Genomic DNA, 25,000 nt, shown 5'->3' on the forward strand with positions numbered 1-25,000 from the left:
GAAAATAAAGCTGAAAAGGGAAAGGTATAAATGATCAGATGATCCCACCTACTCAGATGTGCTTATGCTGTGAACTAGCCCTCACCACCTGCCGTTCCAACTCTGCTAAAGATATTTCCTTGAATCATAGGAGGATAGGTTTGCATACACATAGGAACAAAGACTAACAAAATATTTTAGAAAAACCACTGATAATGAGGATATATTTCCTCTTCTTAATCTAAGCATGCTAGATTTGTTTTGAGACAATGAGTTCCTACATTAAGTATAAGAAGTATTGCAAATAATTAACCAAGTGCATTGAAGACAAAATTGAGATCAATATATTTTCATGAGAATACATGTTTTTCAAAGTACTGTATCCACATAAAATAGTTCCGAAAAAGAGGAAACAAACTTACTTGTTGAAGAGGTGGTTGTCAACTCTGACTTTTGAATAAGATTTGAAATCATCTGGCATTAACATAACGGGGACATTGATGTGACTAAGTTCATTACTCTGAAAATAAGACAGGGAATATGTTTAGTAGTGATAGTAAAAAAAAAAACATATAATATCTATAACTGCTCCAATTACATCAGCAAGCAATTTACAAATAACAGTTTTTGGCCATAAGACTCGTCTACACATAATTAGGTAAAATTATGGCTAACTGGATTCATTTAATACAGTAAGTGTTTTCAGGTAAAAAATACACAACTTAGCTATAAACATGACAAATTCGAAGATAATTTGTATTTTTCCTAACCATACAAACCTTAGCTATTTACAAAGGGTTTACTTTTAGCGCAGCTGAAATGACGAGCCAATAGTTTTTAACGAGGGTTAATTACCCCCGCGCTAGTTAGCGGGGGGTGGGGAAGGGTAGCTTGCTACCCCTCCCCCCTCCACACACCGGTGACTTGCTTCACTTCACTTAGAGGTAGGACTTGACTTGGGGGTCAGGGATGGCGGGCACATATGTGTAAATAGCTAAGGTTTGTATGGTTAGGAAAAATACAAATTATCTTCGAATTTGTCATTTGTTCCGTAACCGAAATACAAACCACGCTATTTACAAAAGGTGACTTACCCCTTAGGAAGGGTGGAAAGTCCCCAGCCTTACTGACTTCGGATTGCCCGGGGGCTCGATCCCTCAGTGAGCAGCACTAGAGAGAGGGAGCCCCTGTACCTCACAGGTTCCTAGCATCGCTAGGAACGAGTGGCCTACATAAGCAGTGTGAGGAGGAGAGTGTGACTCGTCCTATGAAGTTGACCTTGAGACCTTCAGATAGGAATTCTAGGATAGGACGTTCCCCATACCACCTCGTCAGGGTATGGGAGACGCAACAGTATTGAGCTTAATACTAGGAGCACAAAGAAGCATGGGTTACCTGCAGAGGTCGAGGTCAGCTATGCGAGGACCAGGATGCTGCTTCCCCAAGAGAGGGGAGAATGAAGAAAGAAGTAAGGGTCAGACATACTCTTTCATTCACGCAGACTAAGACCGGGTAACAACGCCCTCAACCTACTGCTACTTGTCCAAAAAGGAGCCTGAGGTTAGACCGGCTGTTGTGCAGCCACCACAGGGCCGATAGAGAGCGTATCGAGGCTCCTGTGGGTCACGTCTTGCAGGTAGTGGGCTGTGAAGGTCGTTTGACGCTTCCAGATCCCAGCTTGAAGTACCTGCGTCACAGAGAAGTTTCTCTTGAAGGCCAGGGATGTAGCAATACCCCTGACACCGTGGGCGACGTGACGGAGGAGGGTCAGGATTCAGGGCATGGTGGATAACCCTTCGAATCCAAGCTGAGATGGTGTTCCTGGTGACCCTCCTCTTTGTCCTGCCTGTGCTCACAAACAAAGCTCGCACATGAGGACGGACTGCAGCCGTTCTCTTCAAGTAGTACCTCAGACACCTCACTGGGCATAGTAGCAGCTGGTCTGGGTCGTTTGTTACAGAACGGAGACTCGCGATCCTGAAAGAGTCGAACCGAGGATCCGGCACTCCAGGATTCTGAGTCTTGGCCACAAACTCATGGACGAACCTGAACGTTACCTCCCCCCTTCCCCTTGAATGGGCGATGTCGTACGAGAGACCATGAAGTTCACTAACTCACTTGGCCGAGGCCAAGGCGAGTAGGAAAGCCGTTTTCCTAGACAGGTGGCGATCGGAGGCCTGGCGTAATGGCTCGAAGGGAGGTCTCTTGAGAGACCTGAGGACTCGAACCACGTTCCAAGGAGGGGGTCTCACTTCCGACTGGGGGCAGGTAAGCTCATAGCTACGTATGAGTAAAGAGAGTTCTAGCGATGAAGAAATATCCACGCCCTTCAATCTGAAGGCCAAGCTTAAGGCTGAGCGATAGCCTTTCACTGCCAAGACAGAAAGGCGCATTTCTTCTCGCAGATACACGAGGAAGTCCGCTATTGCTGGAATAGTGGCATCGAATGGAGAGATACCCCTTCCACGACACCAACCACAAAAGACTCTCCACTTCGCTTGGTAGACTCCCTCAGAGGACCTTCGCAGGTGCCGAGACATTCTCTCCGCAACCTGTTGCGAAAAGCCTCTCTCCGCGAGGAGACGCTGGATAGTCTCCAGGCGTGAAGCCGAAGCGAGGCTACGGCCCTGTGAGGGACACCGGAGTGGGGTTGTCTGAGAAGCTCGTGTCGTGGAGGAAGTTCCCTTGGGAGTTCCGTCAGGAGTTGCAGAAGGTCCGGAAACCATTCCGCGTGATGCCATAGCGGAGCTACTAGAGTCATGGAACAGTTGACCGATAGTCTGGTCCTGTTGAGCACCCTTCTCATCAAGACAGAATGGTGAGAAGGCGTACACGTCGATGTTGTCCCACCGTTGCTGGAAAGCATCTTGCCAGAGTGCCTTGGGGTCCGGGACTGGTGAGCAGTACAGGGGCAGCTTGAAGTTCAAGGCTGTCGCGAACAAGTCCACCGTCGGGAAACCCCACAAAGTCAGGACTTTGTTGGCTATCTGAGGATCCAAAGACCACTCGGTACTCACTATCTGCGAAGCCCTGCTCAGACTGTCGGCGAGCACATTCCTCTTGCCAGGAATGAAGCGAGCTGATAGTGTTATCGAGTGGGTTTCGGTCCACCTCAGAGTCTCTACTGCAAGATGGGATAGCTGTTGCGAAAAAGTGCCTCCCTGCTTGTTGATATAAGCCACTACCGTGGTGTTGTCGCTCATCACCACCACGGAGTGACCCGCCAGGAACCGTTGGAACTGCTGAAGGGCCAGAAAGACGGCCTTCAATTCCAGCAGGTTGATGTGTAGGCACTTTTCTGATTCTGACCAAAGGCCTGAGGCCCTCTGGTTCAGAACGTGCGCCCCCCACCCTTCTTTTGACGCGTCCGAAAACAGAGTCAATTCCGGGGGGAGGACGAGAAGACTCACTCCCTTCCGCAGGTTCTCGTCGGCCAGCCACCACCGCAAGTCCTTCTGTTCCAGAGACCCCATTGGGATCAGAATGTCCGGGGAATCAGATCCTTGATTCCACCGGGACTTGAGCCGCCATTGAAGGGATCTCATCCTGAGGCGGCTGTTTGGAACCAGACGGGCCAGGGAGGATAGGTGGCCTAAGAGACGCAACCACAATTGGGCGGGGAGTTCTTTTCGCCTGAGGAAAGGTTCCGCCACCCTCCTCAGCCTTGCTATCCGGTCGTCTGATGGAAAGGCTTTGTGGAGATTGGTGTCTATTAGCATGCCTAGATAAACCAGTCGTTGGGACGGCTGCAGAGAGGACTTCTCGAGGTTTACCACGATCCCCAGATCCTGGCAAAGATCTAGAAGCCTGTCTCGGTGCCGAAGAAGGGTCGACTCCGAGTCTGCTAGGATCAGCCAATCGTCTAGGTAACGAAGGAGACGAATGCCGTTCCTGTGCGCCCAAGTCGAAATCAGGGTGAACACTCTGGTGAACACCTGAGGAGCTGTGGAGAGACCGAAACACAGCACCTTGAACTGGTAGATCTTGTTGTCTAGGCAGAATCTCAGGTACTTCCTGGAAGACGGATGGATTGGGGTCTGGAAGTACGCGTCCTTTAGATCCAGTGTACACATGAAGTCTTGTGGTCTCACCGCAAGTCTGACCGTGTCTGCTGTCTCCATGCTGAACCGGGTTTGTTTGACAAACCTGTTCAGAGCCGAGAGATCGATGATGGGTCTCCAGCCTCCAGTAGCCTTCTTTACAAGAAAGAGTCGACTGAAGAAGCCTGGAGAGCCGTCCACGACCTCCTGGAGAGCACCCTTCTCGAACATGGTCTCGACTTCGGCCTGAAGGGCCAGCCCCTTTGCCGATCCCATGGCATAGGAGCTCAACGACACTGGATTCGCTGTCAGGGGAGGTTGAGATGACGTAAACGGGACGCGATAACCTTGGCCGATCACTGAGACCGTCCAAGCATCGGCCCCGTGTTGCTGCCACCTGCGGACGCAACGCTGAAGGCATCCCCCCACAGGTGGACACGCAGGGGGACTGCCACCCCTAGGGCTTGCGGCCGCGGCCGCCATCCCTGGAGGACTTACCGCCCCTCTTGACCTTGGCTGGAAAGGGCTGGGGCTTAGACACCACTTTCTTAGCTGCCGGTGCCTGTTTGGGAGCCTTACGAGGCTGTTGCTGCTGTTGTGGCGGGGCTGGAGGCTTATAGGGCCGAGTTGTAAGGGCCCTGTGGAGGGAGGAGTCCGTGCTGGATATCCTCCACCTCTCAGCCGTTCGCTCCAAGTCGTGAGGCTCAAACAGGCTCTCCCCCAGAAGGGAAGCATGTCGGAGCCTACACACATCTACGGCGGGGACCTTCGGATGGAATCTCTCGGACACAGCATCGCGACGCTTCAACACCGAGTTGGCCCACAGGGTGGTAACCTGGTGCGCCAATAACTCGATGGAGCGGGTGCCCGAGAGCAAGAAGGTCTCTAGGGCCTTCCTATTGGTCTCCTTGGACAAGTCCTCCGATCGCAATAGGATGCCCAGAGATCCTAGCCAGAAGTCCAGCCACGAAGTGGCCTGCATGGCACACTTAGCGACCTTCTCGTGGTTAAGGATCTCCGCCGCCGAGAACGACACCTGCCGGGCAGAGAGTTTCTCCAGGGGAACTCCCTTCGCCAGCTCCTCCACAGAGTGATGGAGAGGAAGAGCGAGGTTGTGCTCACCCAGGATCTCGAAATACCTCCTCTGCTGAAGGCGAGGAGGAGGGATAAGCTTGTTCCCGGCAGTGGAACGACTGGAGGAGGCAAGAAGTGCGAGCTGAGCGTTGGCCCTAGCTCTGGCACTCTTCAGCCCCCGAGACCAGGGCAGAGCTGCACTGGTCTTAGGGGCCTTCCGAACGTCAAACACTTCATCCAGAATCGTGTCTTTGGTTTCACGGGGGGTGATGACTGGATCCGTAAGTCTGTTAAGTGTCCTCATCAGGCTTAAGACCTCCCAGAAGGCATGTTCGGACTCTTGCTGTTCTACTCCCTGCGGGCTGGCAGCTAAGTCTCCTGCCCCAGGAATCTCTTCCTGGGGTGACACGTGGACATTCCCCTGGGTAGTCGTGGGTTCCTGACGATTCCTTGCAGAGGATTTAGGGACGGTCTTGGAATCCTTGGGTTCCCTCCTGGGAGGGATACAGGATCCCAACAACGAGGTTCGAGGGGCCCCTTCCTCACGAGACGATTCTCCTGCCTGAAGCGAAGTCTCCCCCCCTGGTGCCGAGGGGAAGACTACCGCCCCACTGGACTCACCTGAGGACGGAAAGGCCTCGTCCACGGGAGAAGGAGAGAGTACTCGTGCAGGAGAAGGGACCTTCGAGACCGACCTCTTGGGAACCAACTTCGCCCTAGGGGAAGTCACCACGAAGTCCACTCCTCTCTTTCTCTTCAGCGTAGGAGAGACAGCCGCTGGTTTGTCACCCTGGCCGGCGAGTGCTGGTTTCATAACCCTCACTAACGCCCGTGCCAGCGGACCAAACCAAGTCTGCTGCTCCAAGGACACAGAGTCCGAAATCCTCGCTAAAGAGAAAGGGATCGGGCGATCCTTTGGAGTGGACACGACGGTACCTGCCTGAAAAGAAGGTGGGGAAGAATGCTGTACTGACCTGTCTTCGTCCTGCACTACCAACCTGTGCTTGGATGGAGGTGATCCCGAGTGCCGTCTAGGAGCACACGTCCCTGCTGCTACCGCCGGCTGTGGAATTCGCCGCGAACGATGGTCGCGCGAGGGTGAATGGTCGCGCGGGAATGCGGGCGTGCAGGTGGATGATCGCGCGGGCGCACAGGCGAGCGGTTGCGCGGGCGCGCAGGCGAGTAGGCGCAAGGGTGGGCAGGTGAATGAACACGAGTCCGAGGCGACGAACGCAAGCATTGGCGCGACGGCGAGGGATCGTGCTGCCGCGTAGGTGAGGAAGATCGCTGGCGATGTAGATCCACAGGCGATCGATGACGAGCTGGTGAGTGCAGTCGCTCAAGTTGGCGATGGCGCGATGTGGTATGTCGACGCACTGGTGTGCGATGGTGAGCAGCATGTGCAGGTGAATGACTGCGTAATGGTAAGCGATGGCGAGCAGCATGCGCAGGTGAATGATCGAGTGATAGGGTGCGATGGTGATCAGCATCCGCAGGAGGGCGATCGTTCAGGGTTGTGCGATGAGGAGCAGCATGCGTAAGCGGGCGATCGTTCAGGGTTGTGCGATGGTGAGCAGCATGCGCAGGTGAATGATCGCGTGATGGGGTGCGATGGTGATCAGCATCCGCAGGAGGGCGATCGTTCAGGGTTGTGCGATGAGGAGCAGCATGCGTAAGGGGGCGATCGTGCAGGGTCGTGCGATGGCGAGCAGCATGCGCAGGAGGGCGATCGTGCAATGGCGAGCGATGGCAAGCGGCATGTGCAGGCGGGCGATCGCGCGATGGTGAGCTAGAAGCTGGCGAACCATGTTCCTTCAGGAGCGTTGGCGAACGTCGGCGCGCTAGTTGTCGCTGTTGAATAGGCGATACTAAGATCGCCTGTGCACGCTGGTAAGCAGGTGAACGCTGGCGAGGAGGTAATCGCTGGCGTGTAGGTGATCGCTGGCGAGCTGGTGATCGCTGGCGAGCAGAAGGTCGACGCGTGTCCTGTGAGAGGACAACTGGTGCGGCGCGTTCACGAGCAGGAACGGAAAGATCGCTGGCGCGTTGGCGAACATGTGTTTCTGACACACGCGCAGCACGATGTTGCGTAGCCACAGGACCAGGCAGATGGTGAGCAGGGAGTTCAGCAGGAACTAAAGGGTGGTCAGAGACCGCAGGGCGATGGTCCTCAAATGAGCGCTGACGAGCAGGAGAGCGCTGGCGAGGGGGGCGAACATCAGGAGAGGGCCGACGAGCAGGTGAGCGTCGGCGAGCAGGAGAGTCTTGGCGAGCAGGAGATCGTCGACGAGCAGGAGAGCGCTGGCGAGCAGGACATCGCTGGCGAACAGGTGAGCGCTTGTGCGTTAGCACTGCTCGCGTAAGGGAAGAATCCCTTAGCCCCGAAGGGACCGTTGCCCGTCGGGTGACGAGTTCTCCAGAAGGCGAAGATCCGGCAGGAGATGGTGAGCGGTTTGCAGAGAGGTTCAAGGAGGGCGGAGCAGTCGGTTGAGGCTGACGAGGAGAGTCCCCCCAGGAGGACGAAGACCCAAAAAGGCGCCTCTTAGTCCCCCTGTAAGGGGAAGGGAGGCCCTTGTGGCGTAGAGGGCGGTGAGCCTTACAGCGGAGGCGGCCTCGGGGGAGATCGTCGGGACCATAGGTCCTCCGAAGAGGAGTCTCCGTCAAAACACTTCCCTCAGAAGGAAGCTGGGCAGCAGTCGAGACCGAAGGACTCACTTCCCCCTTCGAAGGATGTACGGAAGGAGGAGGAGAGCCTTGAGAACCATCACCAGCAACAGCACCTGCGGTGGAAGGCCCAGCCACGTCGGAGGCCTCTGTCACCACGACGTCGACAATAGACAGAGGGTCTACCTCTGCTACCACCGGCAACTGTTTAACAGCGGCCCCAACGAGACAAGGTCAATAAGAGCGACCCTGGAGGGCAAGCCCTTAAGCCCCAGGGACGACCAAATCTGTAACAGATCATCACTGGATAAGGAATTATTATCAATAACCTCCCCCGGAGGAGGAGGGGGAACCGCCTCGCTATGGGAGGCGACGCCCTCTCCCCCCACCGAAGGTAGGGAAACAGAACAAGGGTCTGCGCTCCTACTCGGACGACTCTCCTTAGGAGGCGGACGAGGGGGAGCTTCGGAGGAGGTTTGGGCGGCGGAAGAAGAGTCCCGAGAACCTTTCTCCTTCAAGGCTAACCCCGGAGGAGAACGGTCTCTCTTGGACTTCTTCTTACGCCGACGGCCAAACCTCTCCCACTGGGAGGCAGACCACTCCCTGCACTCACGGCACATGTTATCCTGGTCGCACCGTCGGCCCCGACATTGAGGGCAGAGGGTGTGTGGATCCGTGTTAACGTCCGACATGAAAGTCCCACAAGGACGGCCGGCAACTCCAGGGCATGTACGCATAGTAAAGAAAAAAAAAAAAAAAAAACTGAAGGTCAACTTCCAACCAATCACACACGCTGAAAAGAAAAAGCAGAAAATTAAAGGCTGTCACGAAGGCGATGAGCAGACACGTCTGATCACCGCCGAGCCAAAAGTGAAGTGAAGCAAGTCACCGGTGTGTGGAGGGGGGAGGGGTAGCAAGCTACCCTTCCCCACCCCCCGCTAACTAGCGCGGGGGTAATTAACCCTCGTTAAAAACTATTGGCTCGTAATTTCAGCTGCGCTAAAAGTAATACCCTTTGTAAATAGCGTGGTTTGTATTTCGGTTATGGAACAAAAAAAGATTAAGAATATATCTAGAATTGAAATGAATGGAATATAAAATTTAGGCCTTAAGCCAAGCACTGGGGCATCAAAGGCCCTTCTGCGCTACATAATGCAAATTAATCAATTATAACCATACTCTCTAAACATTTGGTAACATTTTAACTTAAAACACAATTACACAACTTTCATACAAAAACATCTGAATGCATAATTAAAACGGATTAAAAAAAAAATTTAATAAAATCAATTAAAGCTTTTGATATAAACCAATACTTTGTATCTCTCTTAAAGGTTTGTACAGAAGTAAACATGTCCTCCTCTGAAGATTTAAAACAGGACAATCGACTACAATATGTTTAATATCTATTGTCACTTGACAGGCATTACAAAGAGGGGCCTGTCTCCCCATCACCAATCTTCATTAAAGCATGTGTATGGCCAATACACAGTCTAATTAAAATAACATCATCCTTCCTACTTGTAAAATTACAAGATGACCATTTATCCACCAAAGAGTGGATTTTTTCAAATTTGTAATGGTGGTCAGCTCAGACCATTGAGCCAGCCATTTATTCTTACAGTGAAAAAGTATCTTACTTTTAAGGTCATTGTAAGGAATACTTATGGGGGATGGGTTAAATAGCCCTGAAGCTTCCTTAGCTCCCTTATCTACTCTTTCGTTTCCATCCACCCCGACGTGGGGAGGGACCCAACAGAAGTGGTGAACACTAACATTTTTCCTAGACTGCTGAAGTAGTAACCAAACCTGCACCTCTTGTACTAGATGATGACGAGGCATAATGTTTAAATGAGAGTAAAACACTATTGGAATCCTTAAAAATTGTATAAAAACTTTTGATTACAATTTTTAAATATATGTCGGACAGAGAATTATTGCATACAGCTCAGCAGTAAATAATGAACAAGAGGATGGAAGGTTCTTTCCAATAACAATATCCCCCCACCACAACTGCACTTCCAACTCCTGCAACTGATTTGGAACAATCCGTAAAAACATGTTTCCCACGATGCTGAGCAGTATGATTTAAAAACTTCCTTTTCATTACCTTACTAGGCAAGGTATTTTTCGCTTCTGCCGTAAAACGTACTTCAACAGGTGGATTACACCAAGAGGGAGACTTCGGATATCCTATCTCAGCTATCTGTGCTACCGACAAACCTACTTCTCTGGCATCATTTTTCATCTGTACTTACAAAGACAGTCAACGATAGAATCAGCTATGTCAGGATTCTAGCAGATCAAACACATATAGTTGGTATGCCTACCTCAAACTTTTATAACCTGAATCTCATGACATCCACACTCATAGCAGAATTTATGAGAAGCAGGGTACTCAGTCGTAATATACACTGCCATTCCCCTGGCCCTACGTATAACATCTCGTATCCAAATTATTAGCTTCTTAAAGCCAGTTATAAGGAGCTTAGAGGAGTGCCTCGTATTAGAAACCAAAGTTTCTGAGCACAAAAAGAATATCATATTGTCTGGACACAACTGTAAGGTCATGAATATTTGCATGAAGACCACGAATATTACAATAAAGTAGATGACACTGACGAAGTCTAGAACATAATGGTCCAGATTTTGTTCAATGTCTCCAGACTGCATAAGAATTGAAGGCAATAAAAAAGATACATCATATCTAAAAAATAGATTAACAATAAGAAAAACAATATGTACAGAAATATGAAGTGACTGATAAAACCCAGACTATAGATAGTCAGAAAAACTGGTCAATATGACAAAGCCAATACACCATGTAGGGCTAGATCCCCTCAAGATAGCCACTTCAACTGAAGGGAGGACAGCAAGGATGGTTTTGAAAAAAGAAATAAAAAAAAGCATAGGGAAACGACCACCTCTTGATAAACCACCAGGCATCCATGGCCCTTCTATTAAGCCTACCTAACACATCATTTAAAAAAAAAAAAAAAAAAACAGAGGAAAAAAAAAAGAAAGAAAGAATAGTGTTCCTGAGTGTACCATCAAGCAAGAGAACTCTAACCCATGACAATGGAAGACCATGATACAGAGGCTATGGCAGTACCCAAGAATAAAGAAAAACAGTTTGATTTTGGAGTGTTCTTCTCATACAAGAGCTGCTTGCCATAGCTTAAGAATCTCTTCTACCCCTACAAAGAGAAAGGTAGCCACTGAACAATCATAGTACAGTAGTTAATCTTTACTATGAAGAAGAATTGTTTGATAATCTCAGTGTTGTCAAGTGTAAAAGGACACAGGAGAAGTGTAAAGAATAGGCCAGACTATTCTGTGTATGCGTAGGTAAAGGAAAAATAAGCCGTAACCAGAGAGAGGGGTCCAATGCAATAATGTTTGGCCAGTCAAAGGACCCAAGAACTCTCTAGCGGTAGCATCTCAATGGGTGGTTGGTGTCCTGGACAACATACTACCTATTGGTAACTTCTTTAAGAAAGGTTAAGAGGATTAGAGTCAGAAAGGCTGCAGCAGACAGTAGGACTATAATAGGATGCATCCTTGTTAGCTATCTACACAGTGGTCAAAGGAATAATACTGCTTTTTTCTAGTACAGTATTGTACTTAAGTCACTTCTATCACTATCAAATACACTTCATACATTAATAAGACCACTGAATAAAACATTCTTCAATTTGTGTGCATTGTATACTATTAAACAGATAGTGTTATCATTTTGGTTAGGCTGTTTATATTATGTCAAGTAAAATATTAGGGATTCAGTTAACATAAATCTCAGACCTAAATCTTTAAAAAAATTTTCTAAGATTGCCAAAATTTTCCATTTATCCAAGTTCTAAAATTTTGGCAATCTTGATAAATTTTCCTTATGATTTAGGTCTTAGATTTTTCTCAAATAAATCCCTAAATCTGCTTTACTGAACAGGATATAAATAACCAAACCAAACTGATAACACTATCTAAGGCTGAATATGTGCGTCATTTCCTCTGAGGACTGACTTGAGATTTAAAACTACAGTATTCTTACTTTAGTTAATAATCTCAAGACTGATTTAATTTGCTTTACAAATTGCAAAAGCACTTTTGTAATTAAAGAATAAGGAAGGTAAAAAACAAATACTGTACAATGACTACATAAAATGAATTAATCCTTACAAAAACCACCTTAACATCCAATAAACACCTCTAAGCAACTCAATACTGTCACAAATAAAATAAAAATTTTTACTGTCTTTCAAATAGTTCTTGAAATTTTAATAATAAAATGTAAAATAACAAGATTTTACTTACATTTCTTAAATCATATATAAACAAAACAAAAAAAAATTCACATCACATGAGGAGGTATTACTGTATACTATATTTCTTTCATCACTAACTGCCCTTAGCAAAAACCGTGGCACTGTATTGTACGAGAAAACAGTTGAAAGAACTGACAACTAAATCTTAATCTTCAAAGACTTCCAGCAATAATCATGAAAAATGACAAATTCGGAGATAATTTGTATTTTTCCTAACTATACAAACCTTAGCCATTTAATATGGGTAATTACTTTCGGCGTAGCTGAAAGGACGAGCCATTAGAATTTTAACGAGGGTTTACTACCCCACCGCTAGTTAGCAGGGGGTATGGAGGGTAGCTTGCTACCCTCCCCCCTCACACACCTGTGTGCTAAGTTCACTTTGCTTAGTGGTAGGACTTCACGGGGGTAGGGCTGGCAGGCAAGTTTGATTAAATAGCTAAGGTTTGTATAGTTAGGAAAAATACAAATTATCTCCGAATTCGTCTTTTGTTCCGTAACTGAAATACAAACCACGCTATCTAATATGGGTAACTCAACCCTTAGGAAGGGTGGAATAAGTCCCAGCCATACTGACTTTTGGCTTTTGCCCGGGGACTCATTATCTGAGTGTGTCAGCACTCAACAATAAAGAGTCCCTGCACCTCGCTCGCACCTTGCTATGCAAGGGCTGCGGCCTACATAAGCTGTGTGTGAAGGATTATGTGTGACTCGTCCTAGGAATTTGACCTGAAGTTCTTTAGATGGAAACTTTAGGCTAGGACTCTCCCAATACCACCTCGTCAGGGTATGGGAACGTGACAGTATTAACTTAATACTAGAAACACAAGGAAGCATGGTTTACCTGCAGTGGTTTGAGGTCAGCTGTGCAGAGAACCCAAGATGCTGCTTTCCCCAAGAGAGGGGAGGATGAAGAAAAGAATAAGGGCCAGACACCTTTTCTTTCATGCAGACTAAAACCGGGTAACAATGCCCTCAACCCTCTGCTACTTGTCCATTAAGGAGCCTGAGGTTTAAACCAGCTGTTGTGCAGCCACCACAGGGCCGATAGAGAACGTATCGAGCCTCCTGTGGGTCACGTCTTGCAGGTAGTGGGCTGTGAAGGTCGTTTGACGCTTCCATACCCCTGCTTGTAGAACCTGCGTCACTGAATAGTTCTTTTTGAAGGCCAGGGACGTAGCTACACCCCTGACATCATGAGCTCTAGGGCGACGTGATGGAGGAGGGTCAGGATTCAGGGACAGATAGATTGTCTTTCGAATCCATGCTGAGATGGTGTTCTTGGTAACCCTCCTCTTCGACCTCCCAGTGCTAACAAACAATGCCTTCACTTGGGGACGAACTGCAACTGTTCTTTTCAGATATAGCCTCAGACTCCTTACTGGGCACAGTAGGAGATGGTCTGGGTTATCTGTTACGGAACGAAGACTCAAAATCCGGAAGGAGTCGAACCGAGGGTCCGGCACTCCCGGATTCTGAGTCTTGGCAATAAACTCAGGGACGAAGCTGAACGTTACCTCCCCCCATCCCCTTGAATGGGGGATGTCATATGAGAGACCATGAAGTTCACTAACTCGCTTGGCTGATGCCAAAGCTAGTAGGAACACCGTCTTCCAAGTCAGGTGGCGATCAGAAACCTGGCGTAATGGTTTGTAGGGAGGTCTCTTGAGAGACCTGAGAACTCAAACCACGTTCCATGGAGGAGGTCTCACTTCCGACTGAGTGCAGGTAAGTTCATAACTACGGTACGTATGAATAGGGAAAGTTCCAGCGAAGAAGAAATGTCCATTCCTTTGAGCCTGAAGGCTAGACTTAAGGCTGAGCGATAGCCTTTCACTGCCGAGACTGAAAGGCGCATTTCTTCTCGCAAGTACACGAAGAACTCCGCTATTGCTGGAATAGTGACATCGAGTGGAGAGATACCCCTTCCACGACACCAACCACAGAAAACTCTCCACTTTGCCTGGTAGACCCCTGCGGATGACTTTCGCAGCGGATGACTTTCGCAGGAGTCCAGACATCCTTTCCGCAACTTGTTGCGAAAATCCTCTATCTGCGAGGAGATGCTGGATAGTCTCTAGGCATGAAGACGAAGCAAAGCTACGGCTTTGTGAAAGATGTTGGCGTGTGGTTGTTTGAGTAGCTCGTGTTGCGGAGGGAGTTCTCTCGGAGGCTCCGTAAGGAGTTGCAGAAGGTCCGGAAACCATTCCGCGTGATGCCACAGCGGAGCTATCAGGGTCATCGAGAGATTGACCGATATTCTGGTCTTGTTGAGTACCCTCCTCATCAGACAGAATGGGGGAAAGGCGTATACGTCAATGTTGTCCCACCGTTGTTGGAAAGCATCTTGCCAGAGAGCCATGGGATCCGGGACTGGGGAGCAGTACAGCGGCAGTTTGAAGTTCAACGCTGTCGCAAACAGACCCACAGTCGGGGAACCCCACAAAGTCAGGACTTTGTTGGCTACTTGACGATCCAAAGACCACTCGGTACTCACTATCTGAGACGCTCTGCTCAGACTGTCGCCGAGCACATTCTTCTTGCCTGGAATGAAGCGAGCCGATAGTGGAATCGAGTGGACTTCGGTCCATCTCAGTATCTCTACTGCAAGATGGGATAGCTGTTCTGAAAAGGTACCTCCCTGCTTGTTGATGTAAGCCACTACTGTGGTGTTGTCGCTCATTATCACCACAGAGTGATCCGCCAGGTGCTGTTGGAACTGTTGAAGGGCCAGAAATACGGCCTTCATTTCTAGCAGATTGATATAGAGGCACTTTTCTGATTCTGACCACAGGCCTGACGTCCTGTGGTTCAGAACGTGGGCCCCCTCCCTTTCTTTGAGGCGTCCGAAAACAGCATCAAATCCGGGGGGAGAACGAGAAGATCACTCCCTTTCGTAGGTTCTCGTCTGCCACCCACCACTGAAGGTCCGTCCGTTCCGCGAGACCCATAGGGATCAAGACGTCCGGGGAATCGTGTCCTTGACTCCACCGAGACTTGAGTTGCCATTGCAGAGATCCCATTCTAAGACGAACGTTGGGAACTAGACAGGCCAAGGATGAGAGATAGCCGAGGAGACGTAACCACGACTGGGCTGGGAGTTCGTCTCGTCTGAGGAAAGGACTTGCGACCTTCCTCAGCCTTGCTATCCTGTCGTCTGATGGGAAGGCTTTGTGGAGATTGGTGTCCAATATCATGCCTAGATATACCAGTCTTTGGGTAGGAAGAAGAGAAGACTTCTCGAGATTTACCAAGATCCCTAGATCTTGGCAAATTCCCAGAAGTTTGTCTCGGTGTCGAAGAAGGGTTGACTCCGAGTCTGCTAGGATCAGCCAGTCGTCCATATAACGGAGGAGACGGATGCCGATCCTGTGTGCCCACGAAGACATCACGGTGAACACTGGTGAAAACCTGAGGTGCTGTGGAGAGATCGAAACACAGCACCTTGAACTGGTAGATCTTGTTGTCTGGGCTGAATCTTAAGTACTTCCTTGAAGACGGATGGATTGGGATCTGGAAGTACGCGTCCTCCAGATCCAGTGTACACATGAAGTCTCGCGGTCTCACTGCGAGTCTGACCGTGTCTGCCGTCTCCATGCTGAACGGGGTCTGCTTGACAAACCTGTTCAGAGCTGAAAGGTCGATGACTGGTCTCCAGCCTCCAGACGCCTTCTTTACAAGAAAGAGTTGACTGAAGAAGCCTGGGGACCCGTCGACGACCTCTTGGAGAGCGCCCTTCTTCAACATGGTTTCGACTTCTGCCCAAAGGGCCTACCCCCTTGCCGATCCCATGGCAAGAGAGCTCAACGACACTGGATTCGCTGTCAGGGGAGGTAGAGATGTTATGAACGGGACGCGATATCCTTGACTGATCACGGAGATCGTCCAGGAATCGGCCCCGAGTTGCTGCCACATGTCTGCGCAACTTTGAAGGCATCCCCCCACTGGAAAGGGCTGCTTCGACACCGTTGCCTTTGATGCAACTGCCGGTTTCGTCGTCTTTGTAGGGCGAGGTTGTTGAGGTGCTGGAGGTTTATAGGGCTTGGATGTTAAAGCCCTATGGAGGAGGGAGTCCTGGTTGGACTTCCTCCACCTCTCAGCCGCTTGCTCTACATCTTTCGGCTCAAACAGACTACTCCCCAAAAGGGAGGAATGTCTGAGCCTACTGACCTCGGTGCTGGGGACCTTCGTGTTAAATCTTTCAGACACCGCATCTCGGCGTTTACGGATAGAATTAGCCCACAAGTTCGAGACTTGGTGGGCTAGAAACTCGATGGTACGAGTGCCTGAAAGAAGGAAGGTTTCCAAGGCCTTCCTGGTGCTCTCCTTAGATAAGTCCTCGGATCGTATCAGGATGCCAAGAGACCCTAGCCAGATATCCAGCCACGAAGTTGCCAGCATGGCACACTTCGCTACCTTCTCCTGGCTGAGGATCTCTGAGGCCGAGAACGACACTGGCCGGTTGGAGAGTCTCTCAAGAGGGACTCCCCTGGAGAGCTCTTCCACCGAGTGGTGAAGGGGAAGAGCTAAACAGGAGTCCTCCATGATCTCAAAGTACCTCCTCTGGTGGACACAAGGAGGTGGGAGAAGTTTGTTTCCGGCACTGGAACGGCTGGAGGAGGCAAGCTCAGAGAGCTGGCTCTCGACCTTATCTCTAGCACTCTTAACCCCCTGGGACCAAGGCAAAGCCATGCTGGCTTTAGGGGGCTTCTGGGTACCAAAGACTCGGTCCAGAACCGTGTCCTCTCCCTCTCGAGGAGGAATCTCTGGATCCGCGAATCCGTTGAGATTCCTCATCAGAGTAAGAACTTGCCACAAGGCATGTTCCGACACTTGTGGCTCTCCTCCTGATGGACTAGCAGCAAGGTCTCCAGTCCCCAAAGGCTCCTCTTGGGGGGACTCGTGGACATTCTCTGCGGGCTTAGGTGGCTCTGGTCTGATCCTCGAAGATGATTTCGGAATTGTCTTGGAGTCCTTCGACTTCCTCCTGGGTGGGATGCAGGATTCCAACAAAGATGGTGGGGGGCTCTTCTCCACCTCCACCCGGGAAGACTTCTCAGCGCGAGGTGGGGTTTCTCCCATTGGTTCGATGGGAGAACGCCCCACCTCACGTGAATCCCCTGAGGAAGGGAGAGAAAGTCTGGGGAGGGAGGGAGCCTTCATTCAAAGACTTCCGAGGAGCCAGTTTCGCCCTAGGAGAAGTTACCATGTCGTCCACGCCTCTCTTCCTCTTCAGGGGGGCCGAGATTGCCGCTGATTTAGGCCTAGTTCAGAGAAAGCGGGATTGAAAGCCTGCGCAACCGCTCTAATCAAGGGCCCAAACCAGGGCTGCTGACTGACAGCAGTGCTGTCAGAGACACCCTCAGGCAGGAAGGGGATAGTAAGATCCCTAGGAGTGGAAACTACAACAGGGTCTGCCTGAAAAAAAAGAGGCTTTGGAAGAAATGTTCCTGGACCTGTCCGGAGATTACCCTCCCTCCACTGAGCACGCTGTCCTGCGCTTACGGGGGGGGGGGGGGTCACGATGAGAACGACCTGACCGCGCGTTGTCCTGCAGCCTCTCGTGTGGGAACACGCTGTGAATCGCGCGATAGGTTATTGCCTGGATCGGGTGTGGGCGATCGCTCGCGCACGTGCGATGGCGCTCGGGCGAGCGATGGCGCGTGGGAGAAGGCACGCGTTGGCGCGTGGGCGAGCGATGGCGCGTGGGAGAAGGCACGCGTTGGCGCGTGGGCGAGCGATGGCGCGCAGGTGAAGGGGGGCGTTGGCGCGCAGGTGCGCGTTGGCGCGCAGGTGCGCGTTGGCATGCGTTCCGGAGACCTCAGACGGTGTATAGCCACAGGATTCCGAAGGGCTCGCAAGGGCGAAGCCGTTGGGCGCGCGCAGGGGAAATATCCCTAGCGTGCGGGCACGCAGGAGGGCGCTCATCTGGAACCGTAATTCTAGCAGTGGGCGCGTGATGGAGACTGCAGGCGATGGCACGTAGGCGAGGGATGGCGAGCACGCGAGATCCGGTGGCGCATCAACGATCGGTGGAGAGCGCTGGCGAGCAGGGGAGGAGGAAGTCTTCCCTCTGGAGCCCAGATCCGAAGATCGTGGGCGAGCACACAAACGATGGCACGCAGGCGAGCAGGAAATCGCTGACAAACAGGAGAGCGCTGACGTGCAGGAGACCGTGGGCGTGCATGGCGCGCATCAGGCTGAGGGCGTGCAGTGGTGCGCTGGCGAGCAGGAGATCGTGGGCGCGTTGTCTCTGGAACTGCCGGGCGAGCAGGAGATCGTGGGCGTGCAGGTGAGCGCTGGCGAGACGTGTCTGCAACTGGCGAGCGCTTGCGCGCAGTAGCGCACTGGCGCACAAGAGAACGTTGGCGCACAGGGGATACCTGGCGCTTAAGGGACTTACACACCATGTGTGAAAGCTCCTTTTGCCCCGAAGGGACCGGTGCCCGTTGGATAACGGGATGGGTGGGTGCCTACAGCGCATCTGCAGCCAGGAAGGGCAACGGCAGGTCAGCAGGTCTGGCAGGAGAAGGAGATCGCGAACGATCTGCGGAGAGGTCCAGGTCCAAAGAAGTACCAGGTCCAAAGAAGTAGCAGGTCCAAAGAAGTAGCAGGAACGGTCGCTGAAGGACGAGGTTCCCCTGCGGAGGACTGCAAGGATGAAGACCCGAAGAGGAGCCTCCTAACACCCTTGTGAGGAGAAGGTAGACCTCGGCGACAAAGAGGAAGGCGAGCCTTACGTCTTACACGTCGTCCTCTGGGAGCAGCAGGCAGACCATCAGCAGTCCTCCGAAGAGGAGTCTCTGTCAGTGAACTCCCCCAAGGGAGAGAATCACCTGCAGGAGAGACCATTGGACTTAGTTCCACCCTCGAAGGGTGTTCGGAGGGGGGAGCTAAGCCTTCAGCTACAACAGGAGCAGAGGTTTGAACACTCTCATTGGAAGCCTCTGCCACAACAGCCTCGACGATAGACAGAGGGTCAGCCTCTGCTACCGTCGGTGACTGTTTGACAGCTGCTCCCAACCTGATCATGTCAAACAGGGCTTCCTTGGAGGGCGAGCTCTGAAGCCCCAAGGAAGCCCAAAGCTGTAAAAGATCATTATTACTCACATTTACATTAAGAGAAACAATTAAATCCTTCCCCGGGGGAGGAGGAGGAGCTGCCCCGCTATGGGAGGCAACTCCCTCTCCCAAACCCCGAGATCGGTCAACAACAATACGGCCTACGCTACCACTCGACGGCCTTTCGAGAGAAGCCGATCAAGTGAGAGCTTCGGAGGAGGTTTGGGCCACGGAAGAAGAGTCCTTAGGATTTTCCTTCTTCAAAGAAACCTTTAAAGGAGAAATATCCCGTTTGGACTTCTTCCAGCGCCGGGAAAACCTTTCCCACTGGAAGGTAAACCACTCCCTACATTCAATACATACACTACCACTATCACACCGTTGACCCTTACAATAAGGGCATAAGGTGTGTGAGTCGGTGTCTATTGACAACATGAAGGTCCCACAAGGGCGGTCAGGCAACCCAGGACACTTCCGCATTCTAGAGACCAACTTCACAACACACTAGAAAAAGAAAAAGCAAAAAACAAAGATTAATAATGGCTGTCGTGTAAGCGAGGGTGACAGCGGACACGTCCGTCTAGCACCCGAGCCGATAGCAAAGTGAACTTAGCACACAGGTATGTGAGGGGGGAAGGTAGCAAGCTACCCTCCCTACCCCCTGCTAACTAGCGGTGGGGTAGTAAACCCTAGTTAAAATTCTAATGGCTCGTCCTTTCAGCTACGCCAAAAGTAATTACCCATATTAAATAGCGTGGTTTGTATTTCAGTTACGGAACAAATATATTTTGGACAGCTACAGAATATCAGGAACAACATAACATGATTATCTGAATATAATTCAGAGATTTGACAACAGTTCATAGCCTGACAAGACTTACAATTAAACTGTTGAATTTGTTATAAGTATAAGACATATACTGAGAGAAAAACACTAAATAGCTGATTTAAATCATACAAGCAGTAACCATCTTTTTGCCTCATTGTGACCAATTCTTATCTAATTTCCATGACACTCGTGCCAAATTTGCATGATTCAATTGCCTATCTTATAATATACAATATGATATTGTGATGTCATTACCCTTGTTAGCGGTTGGGGTCAAGGGTCAATGATCTTGCAGAAAGTTCAGGTTTAGTCATTCCGCGGCCTTTGTTATCCGACTTTTAGGCCATGATGACAAATTTAGATGACAGATGTAATTTGGGATCAAATAGCCACATTATCATTAGTCTTCTTGGTGACAAAAGTGGCGGTGGCGAAGGTATGTGCTCTACCAAGTCCCCGTTCTAGTTTTCATATTCAACATATCGTATGTTATGTCCCTGGCCAGAAAAAGCAAGAGCTTTACAACCTTTGAACCCACATACCTAACCTAACTTAGCCCATGGTAAACTAAGTATAATTATGGGGGCAAATCCTAACCTAGGGTGTTTGGTGCTTAACAAAAATTATTATTTAATTCACACTTACCTTAAAACAGTAGTGTCCTTTTTTAAATAGATGTTTTCCATTATTGTATACCCATATTTTCAAACAATACAGCCATTGAGTATATGAAAAAAAATCATATCATTATAAATTAAGTAATTTGAATTGAATTCCCCACTAAAACTTGGTACTGTATACGCATGGTTGTCATAAAGCAACTAAATTAGATGATATAAAAACTAACTTTAAGCACATCCAGGAAATTCAGCATAAAATTTTGGAAGATTTAATAGTTTAAAATAATTGTGTCGAGAAAAAAAACAGACCAGGTTCCAAATACACTTGACAATAGCGCATAAACAGTAAGTTACCACTGACTCCTAAAAAGCCAACAAATACCTTGAAATACTGCAGTACAGTCCCCAATTTTGTTGTTTTATGGGAGTTATCATCCGCTAGCCCCTTTTAATTTGAAATGTAACACACCAAAAAGTTCAGTACATGATCATTTAATATAGAGAACTTCATTTCATCAAGTATTTAAATTACCATGATTATTGGTGCACACCACCAGTTTATGATTTTTCCTACCTTACCTATATAAACACAATTAAGGGGATTCCAGAGGGAAACTGTAGTTTTTGGATAGGAAAACCCCCCAAAAAACTGGCTGGCACTAAAAATGGGGAGAAATGCATGAAAAACACAAGTTATGGTTCATGTATTTGATGTGAAATTAAAGTAATGTATAATTTCCTATAGGCCTAATCTATATCACTTCTCTCAATTTTGTCTTTAATTTGCTGCATACAACTATGAGGATCATCATTTTGGAGATATTTTACTTTAAGATGAGCAAAAGCAGCTATATAGTGAGTGAATGGAGAGTTTGAAATACTGTATAATCAATTACAGTACTGAAATAGATGAAGGTACATTAGATTGCAGAAATGGATTGAACACTCCTCTTGGAAGATGTCCTCTTGCAATGACAATCATAGCTGCTGTGAAAGGTCTGTGAACTTATACCCAAACACTTGAGAACTCTTAAGGGGCCTAGCTGGTATGCAAATATATAGTGGTATAGGAAGTAAAACACAAAATCCTGAAAAAATTCACTGAGCTTTGTAAGGCAATGGAGAATGCGTATACAAAATATTTTGTCAAAAATTTCTCTAACTTTCACAGTTACAGGATAATTAGTAAAAGTAACTCAATAAACCAAAACCATTGTTCCCTAAAAGAAGATACAGAAAAGAAAAACTTTGAACGCCCGTATCTCAAAACTATACTTATTGACCTTCAAATTAGATCTTCTCCCATTGTTTTAAAGATATAGCATTGAAATTTGGTATACAACTTAGAAAAACATTACAAAACAATTAAATGTTACCCTTTTGTTTCATATTTCTTTTCTTATATTTTCCTCTGATTTTTAGGGTTTACTTTTTACCATAATGAAAAAATTCATGTCTAGCAAAAAAAAAAAAAAAAAAAAAAATGACTTCGAAAAAGAAAAAAAACATTTGATTGGCAGTCAACATCAGGTCTACATAGGGTAGTAATCCCAGGTCTCTATACTAATTATCAAGGGAAGAGAGAGAATTTGAAAAATGCTAATTTCAAGGATAAATCACCCTGGCGTCGCAAAACCGAAGGTCAGAGGCAAAAATACTCTGCAGTTTGGAGATCTCCTAAGCCACATTTTTACGTGGTATGAATGTCAAAGTCTGGTCCTTAAAAATCGGCATTAGCCAGGCGGCAATCTTAATTAGCTAAAAAAGCCAGTCGCCATACAAAGAAATAAGCAAAAATAAACGATGACAAACATTATACATGTAAAACCCACCGATCAGTCTCCATTGAACTTAGACAACATTGATAGTATTTACATTTTAGTTATGTCACAGGGTGCAAATGTCACACAAAGAAACACGCCAAAACGGCCTCAATTCGACCTCTTCATGTGGTGAATTTCTGCTTGGCTAAAAATTAAAGTATCATATATTTACCAAAAACGATAATGGTTTAGACATACTATATTTCAAAAGAATGGATGGAAATCTATCAAAATAACCTGGAAGTTACAGGATGTAAACCTACAGGAAGGTCTCACAAAACCATGGAAAAAGGGTACAGCCCAGGTGAAGACCTTGGCAAGGCTTGACTGGAATACAGACATGGAGACCACAGGTCATGGGAGTGGCAAGGAAATGATGGAGTGGAAATAACGAATTTTCGCCACCACCTATAAAGGGAGAAGTCGATGGAGGTTGGCCCAATGATGGCTACAATAGGATAAAATTAGTGACGCTACGAATAGATATTGTGCACATAATACCAACACAACTAAAAAATAAAAGAAAGCAGGTCTGGACCAGGTTTAGAGTGAGGCTATACATTTAATTTGTAAGTGGGCGGTACCAGGAATCTCAAAACCAGTAAATGAAAGACTAAGGGATTTATACCAGAGGATCTTCGGAGGAGGTTGGGTCATAGATCATATAATTAATAAGAAATCATAATGTCACTCAATTTAATTAACCATAATGTGATTTTACTGCATCACTGACCTGTTAACCTGGGAAATCTTTAATTTCAACTATTTATTTCATAAAGATTAGGGTAGGGTAACAGTTAACCGCCTCTCTTGCATTACCATAACATAATTTATTCATGTGCAGCTCACAAAGAGAGAGACGAAGTATAAAATGTCAAATTTAGCAGACATTTGAGATTACGAACCACAATCAACGTAGATAATTGGAGACTTAAGACTATTCTAAATGACATCAATAAATTCAAAACTATATACAACAAATAACATGTCAAATACATGAACGGACTAAATAACAACCACAACTGCGTTGTTTACGTAATCTGATACCTAAACATGAAAATAAACACACTTGGGATGGTTTTATTTACCGTGTGATTAACTCCCCACATAAAGACCGAGAGAAAAGGTTCATTAGCCCTAAAGAGCTTCACTTTCTGATGCTTCACTCGCACCGTTTTCTTCTTGAGTTTCGAGGCTAAGTTGCTGGTCGCCATTGCTATCTCAATCTCCCTTCTGAGGAGGGTATTCTAACCAGGAATTATAATCAAATTTCACCCATGTTACGACTGTCAAAATGTTCAACCACTAATAGGCCTCGCTAAAAGCAGCCCCTTGAGAGGCGGCGACACGAAGTTTTAGTACAGGCTCTCATTAACATAATCATTTAAGTCTTATATATAACTCGTTCTATTTCTATAAATTGGGAAATAAGTAAATAATTAAAATTATTTCACCTGATAAATTATCTATTTTGCTATATATGATTGAATTTAAGAGAGTATGTTCAAGTATTTTGATTTAACAAAGGTTAAGTAATTAATAATTTCTCTTGAATGAGTTATAAGATGTGTATATTTTTATTTCTAATTATATACGTATGCTACATATCCATAAAACCTATTATAAATGATGTGTAATGAAAGACAATACTATATTTTCTGGATGTCAACTTTTTGCGAGTTGCATTCATTCCTTGGCTGATGACTGACTCCGCCTCTATTATTGACGCATAGATGAAATAACTCTACCGTTTCAAAGTTCTTATATAAAATATGAGCATCGACCATTGTAGCCGGGAACTCGTTTTATGTAACAAAGAGTCTGAATTTTAAAGGATTGGAGTTAATTTTGATATATTGAATGATTAATGTAAATTATGTACCCAAAACTAACTTTCAAGACGACGTTGAAACATATATAATCGATATGAGTCAGTACCGCAGAGATGGAGAGATCTACAATACCTTATAAGGCAAACACTATCAGCTCGACTTGGACGTGAAATGTAAAATCATAAAACAACTTTACAACCAAACTTCCTTGTACGAAGGCAGAGCAATAAGTAGATAATCATAAGCTTCGCGTTTTGAACTTAAAACAACCTAATTTTGTCTGTATCCATCATCATCATCGTATCTTTAAGACTAGAGCATGCACAGTACTTATTGAACCAGTGTCAGGTGTCCTTTTCTTATGTCATTACCTCTTATAGGATCTGACACAGGACATTCATCGTTTCTTAAGGTCCATTTCATTCAACAAAAGGAAGATACAGCGCATCAATCAAATTTGGACGAGTAAGTCACCTTTACTGTAAAGCTATTCACCATTCCAAAATTAGAACTTACATCACATGTAGCCTAATAAAAGATGTTCAAGTTGTAAAAGATAAATGTCACATTAATTAGAAAATAAGCCTCATTATGAAATATAGTTATATACTTGTTAAATTTTAATAATAGATTGAATCAGCATTTATAAACTCTTTGTTATAGTTTACGGCAATATTAAAAGAAATCCGCATCTTCAACCATTCCTAATTATAGCAGCGTTTTTCCTCCGACGCCATTGCCAAGAGCGGATCCAG

At 47.4% G+C, this 25,000-nt stretch overlaps 2 protein-coding genes across 3 annotated transcripts in view; both read right to left on the reverse strand.

Moving 5' to 3' along the window:
- PIP4K (phosphatidylinositol 5-phosphate 4-kinase) overlaps window positions 1–23,731 on the reverse strand; it is a 101,896-nt gene extending 78,165 nt beyond the window's left edge. The window contains exons 1-2 of one of the 2 annotated variants that reach the window (XM_068385604.1): window positions 23,502–23,731; window positions 402–499 (exon numbers count right to left, since the gene is read on the reverse strand). In XM_068385604.1, coding sequence (XP_068241705.1) covers window positions 402–499; window positions 23,502–23,627 — 224 coding nt within the window. In that variant the 5' untranslated portion in view covers window positions 23,628–23,731. The remainder of the gene's footprint in view (window positions 1–401; window positions 500–23,501) is intronic. The other variant, XM_068385605.1, reaches the window with a different exon arrangement.
- Window positions 1–25,000, reverse strand: part of LOC137652295 (uncharacterized) — a 133,190-nt gene that overhangs the window by 92,154 nt on the left and 16,036 nt on the right. The window lies entirely within an intron of this gene.

The sequence above is a fragment of the Palaemon carinicauda genome, chromosome 13 (genome assembly GCF_036898095.1).
Source record: "Palaemon carinicauda isolate YSFRI2023 chromosome 13, ASM3689809v2, whole genome shotgun sequence".
NCBI classification, from domain to species: domain Eukaryota; kingdom Metazoa; phylum Arthropoda; class Malacostraca; order Decapoda; family Palaemonidae; genus Palaemon; species Palaemon carinicauda.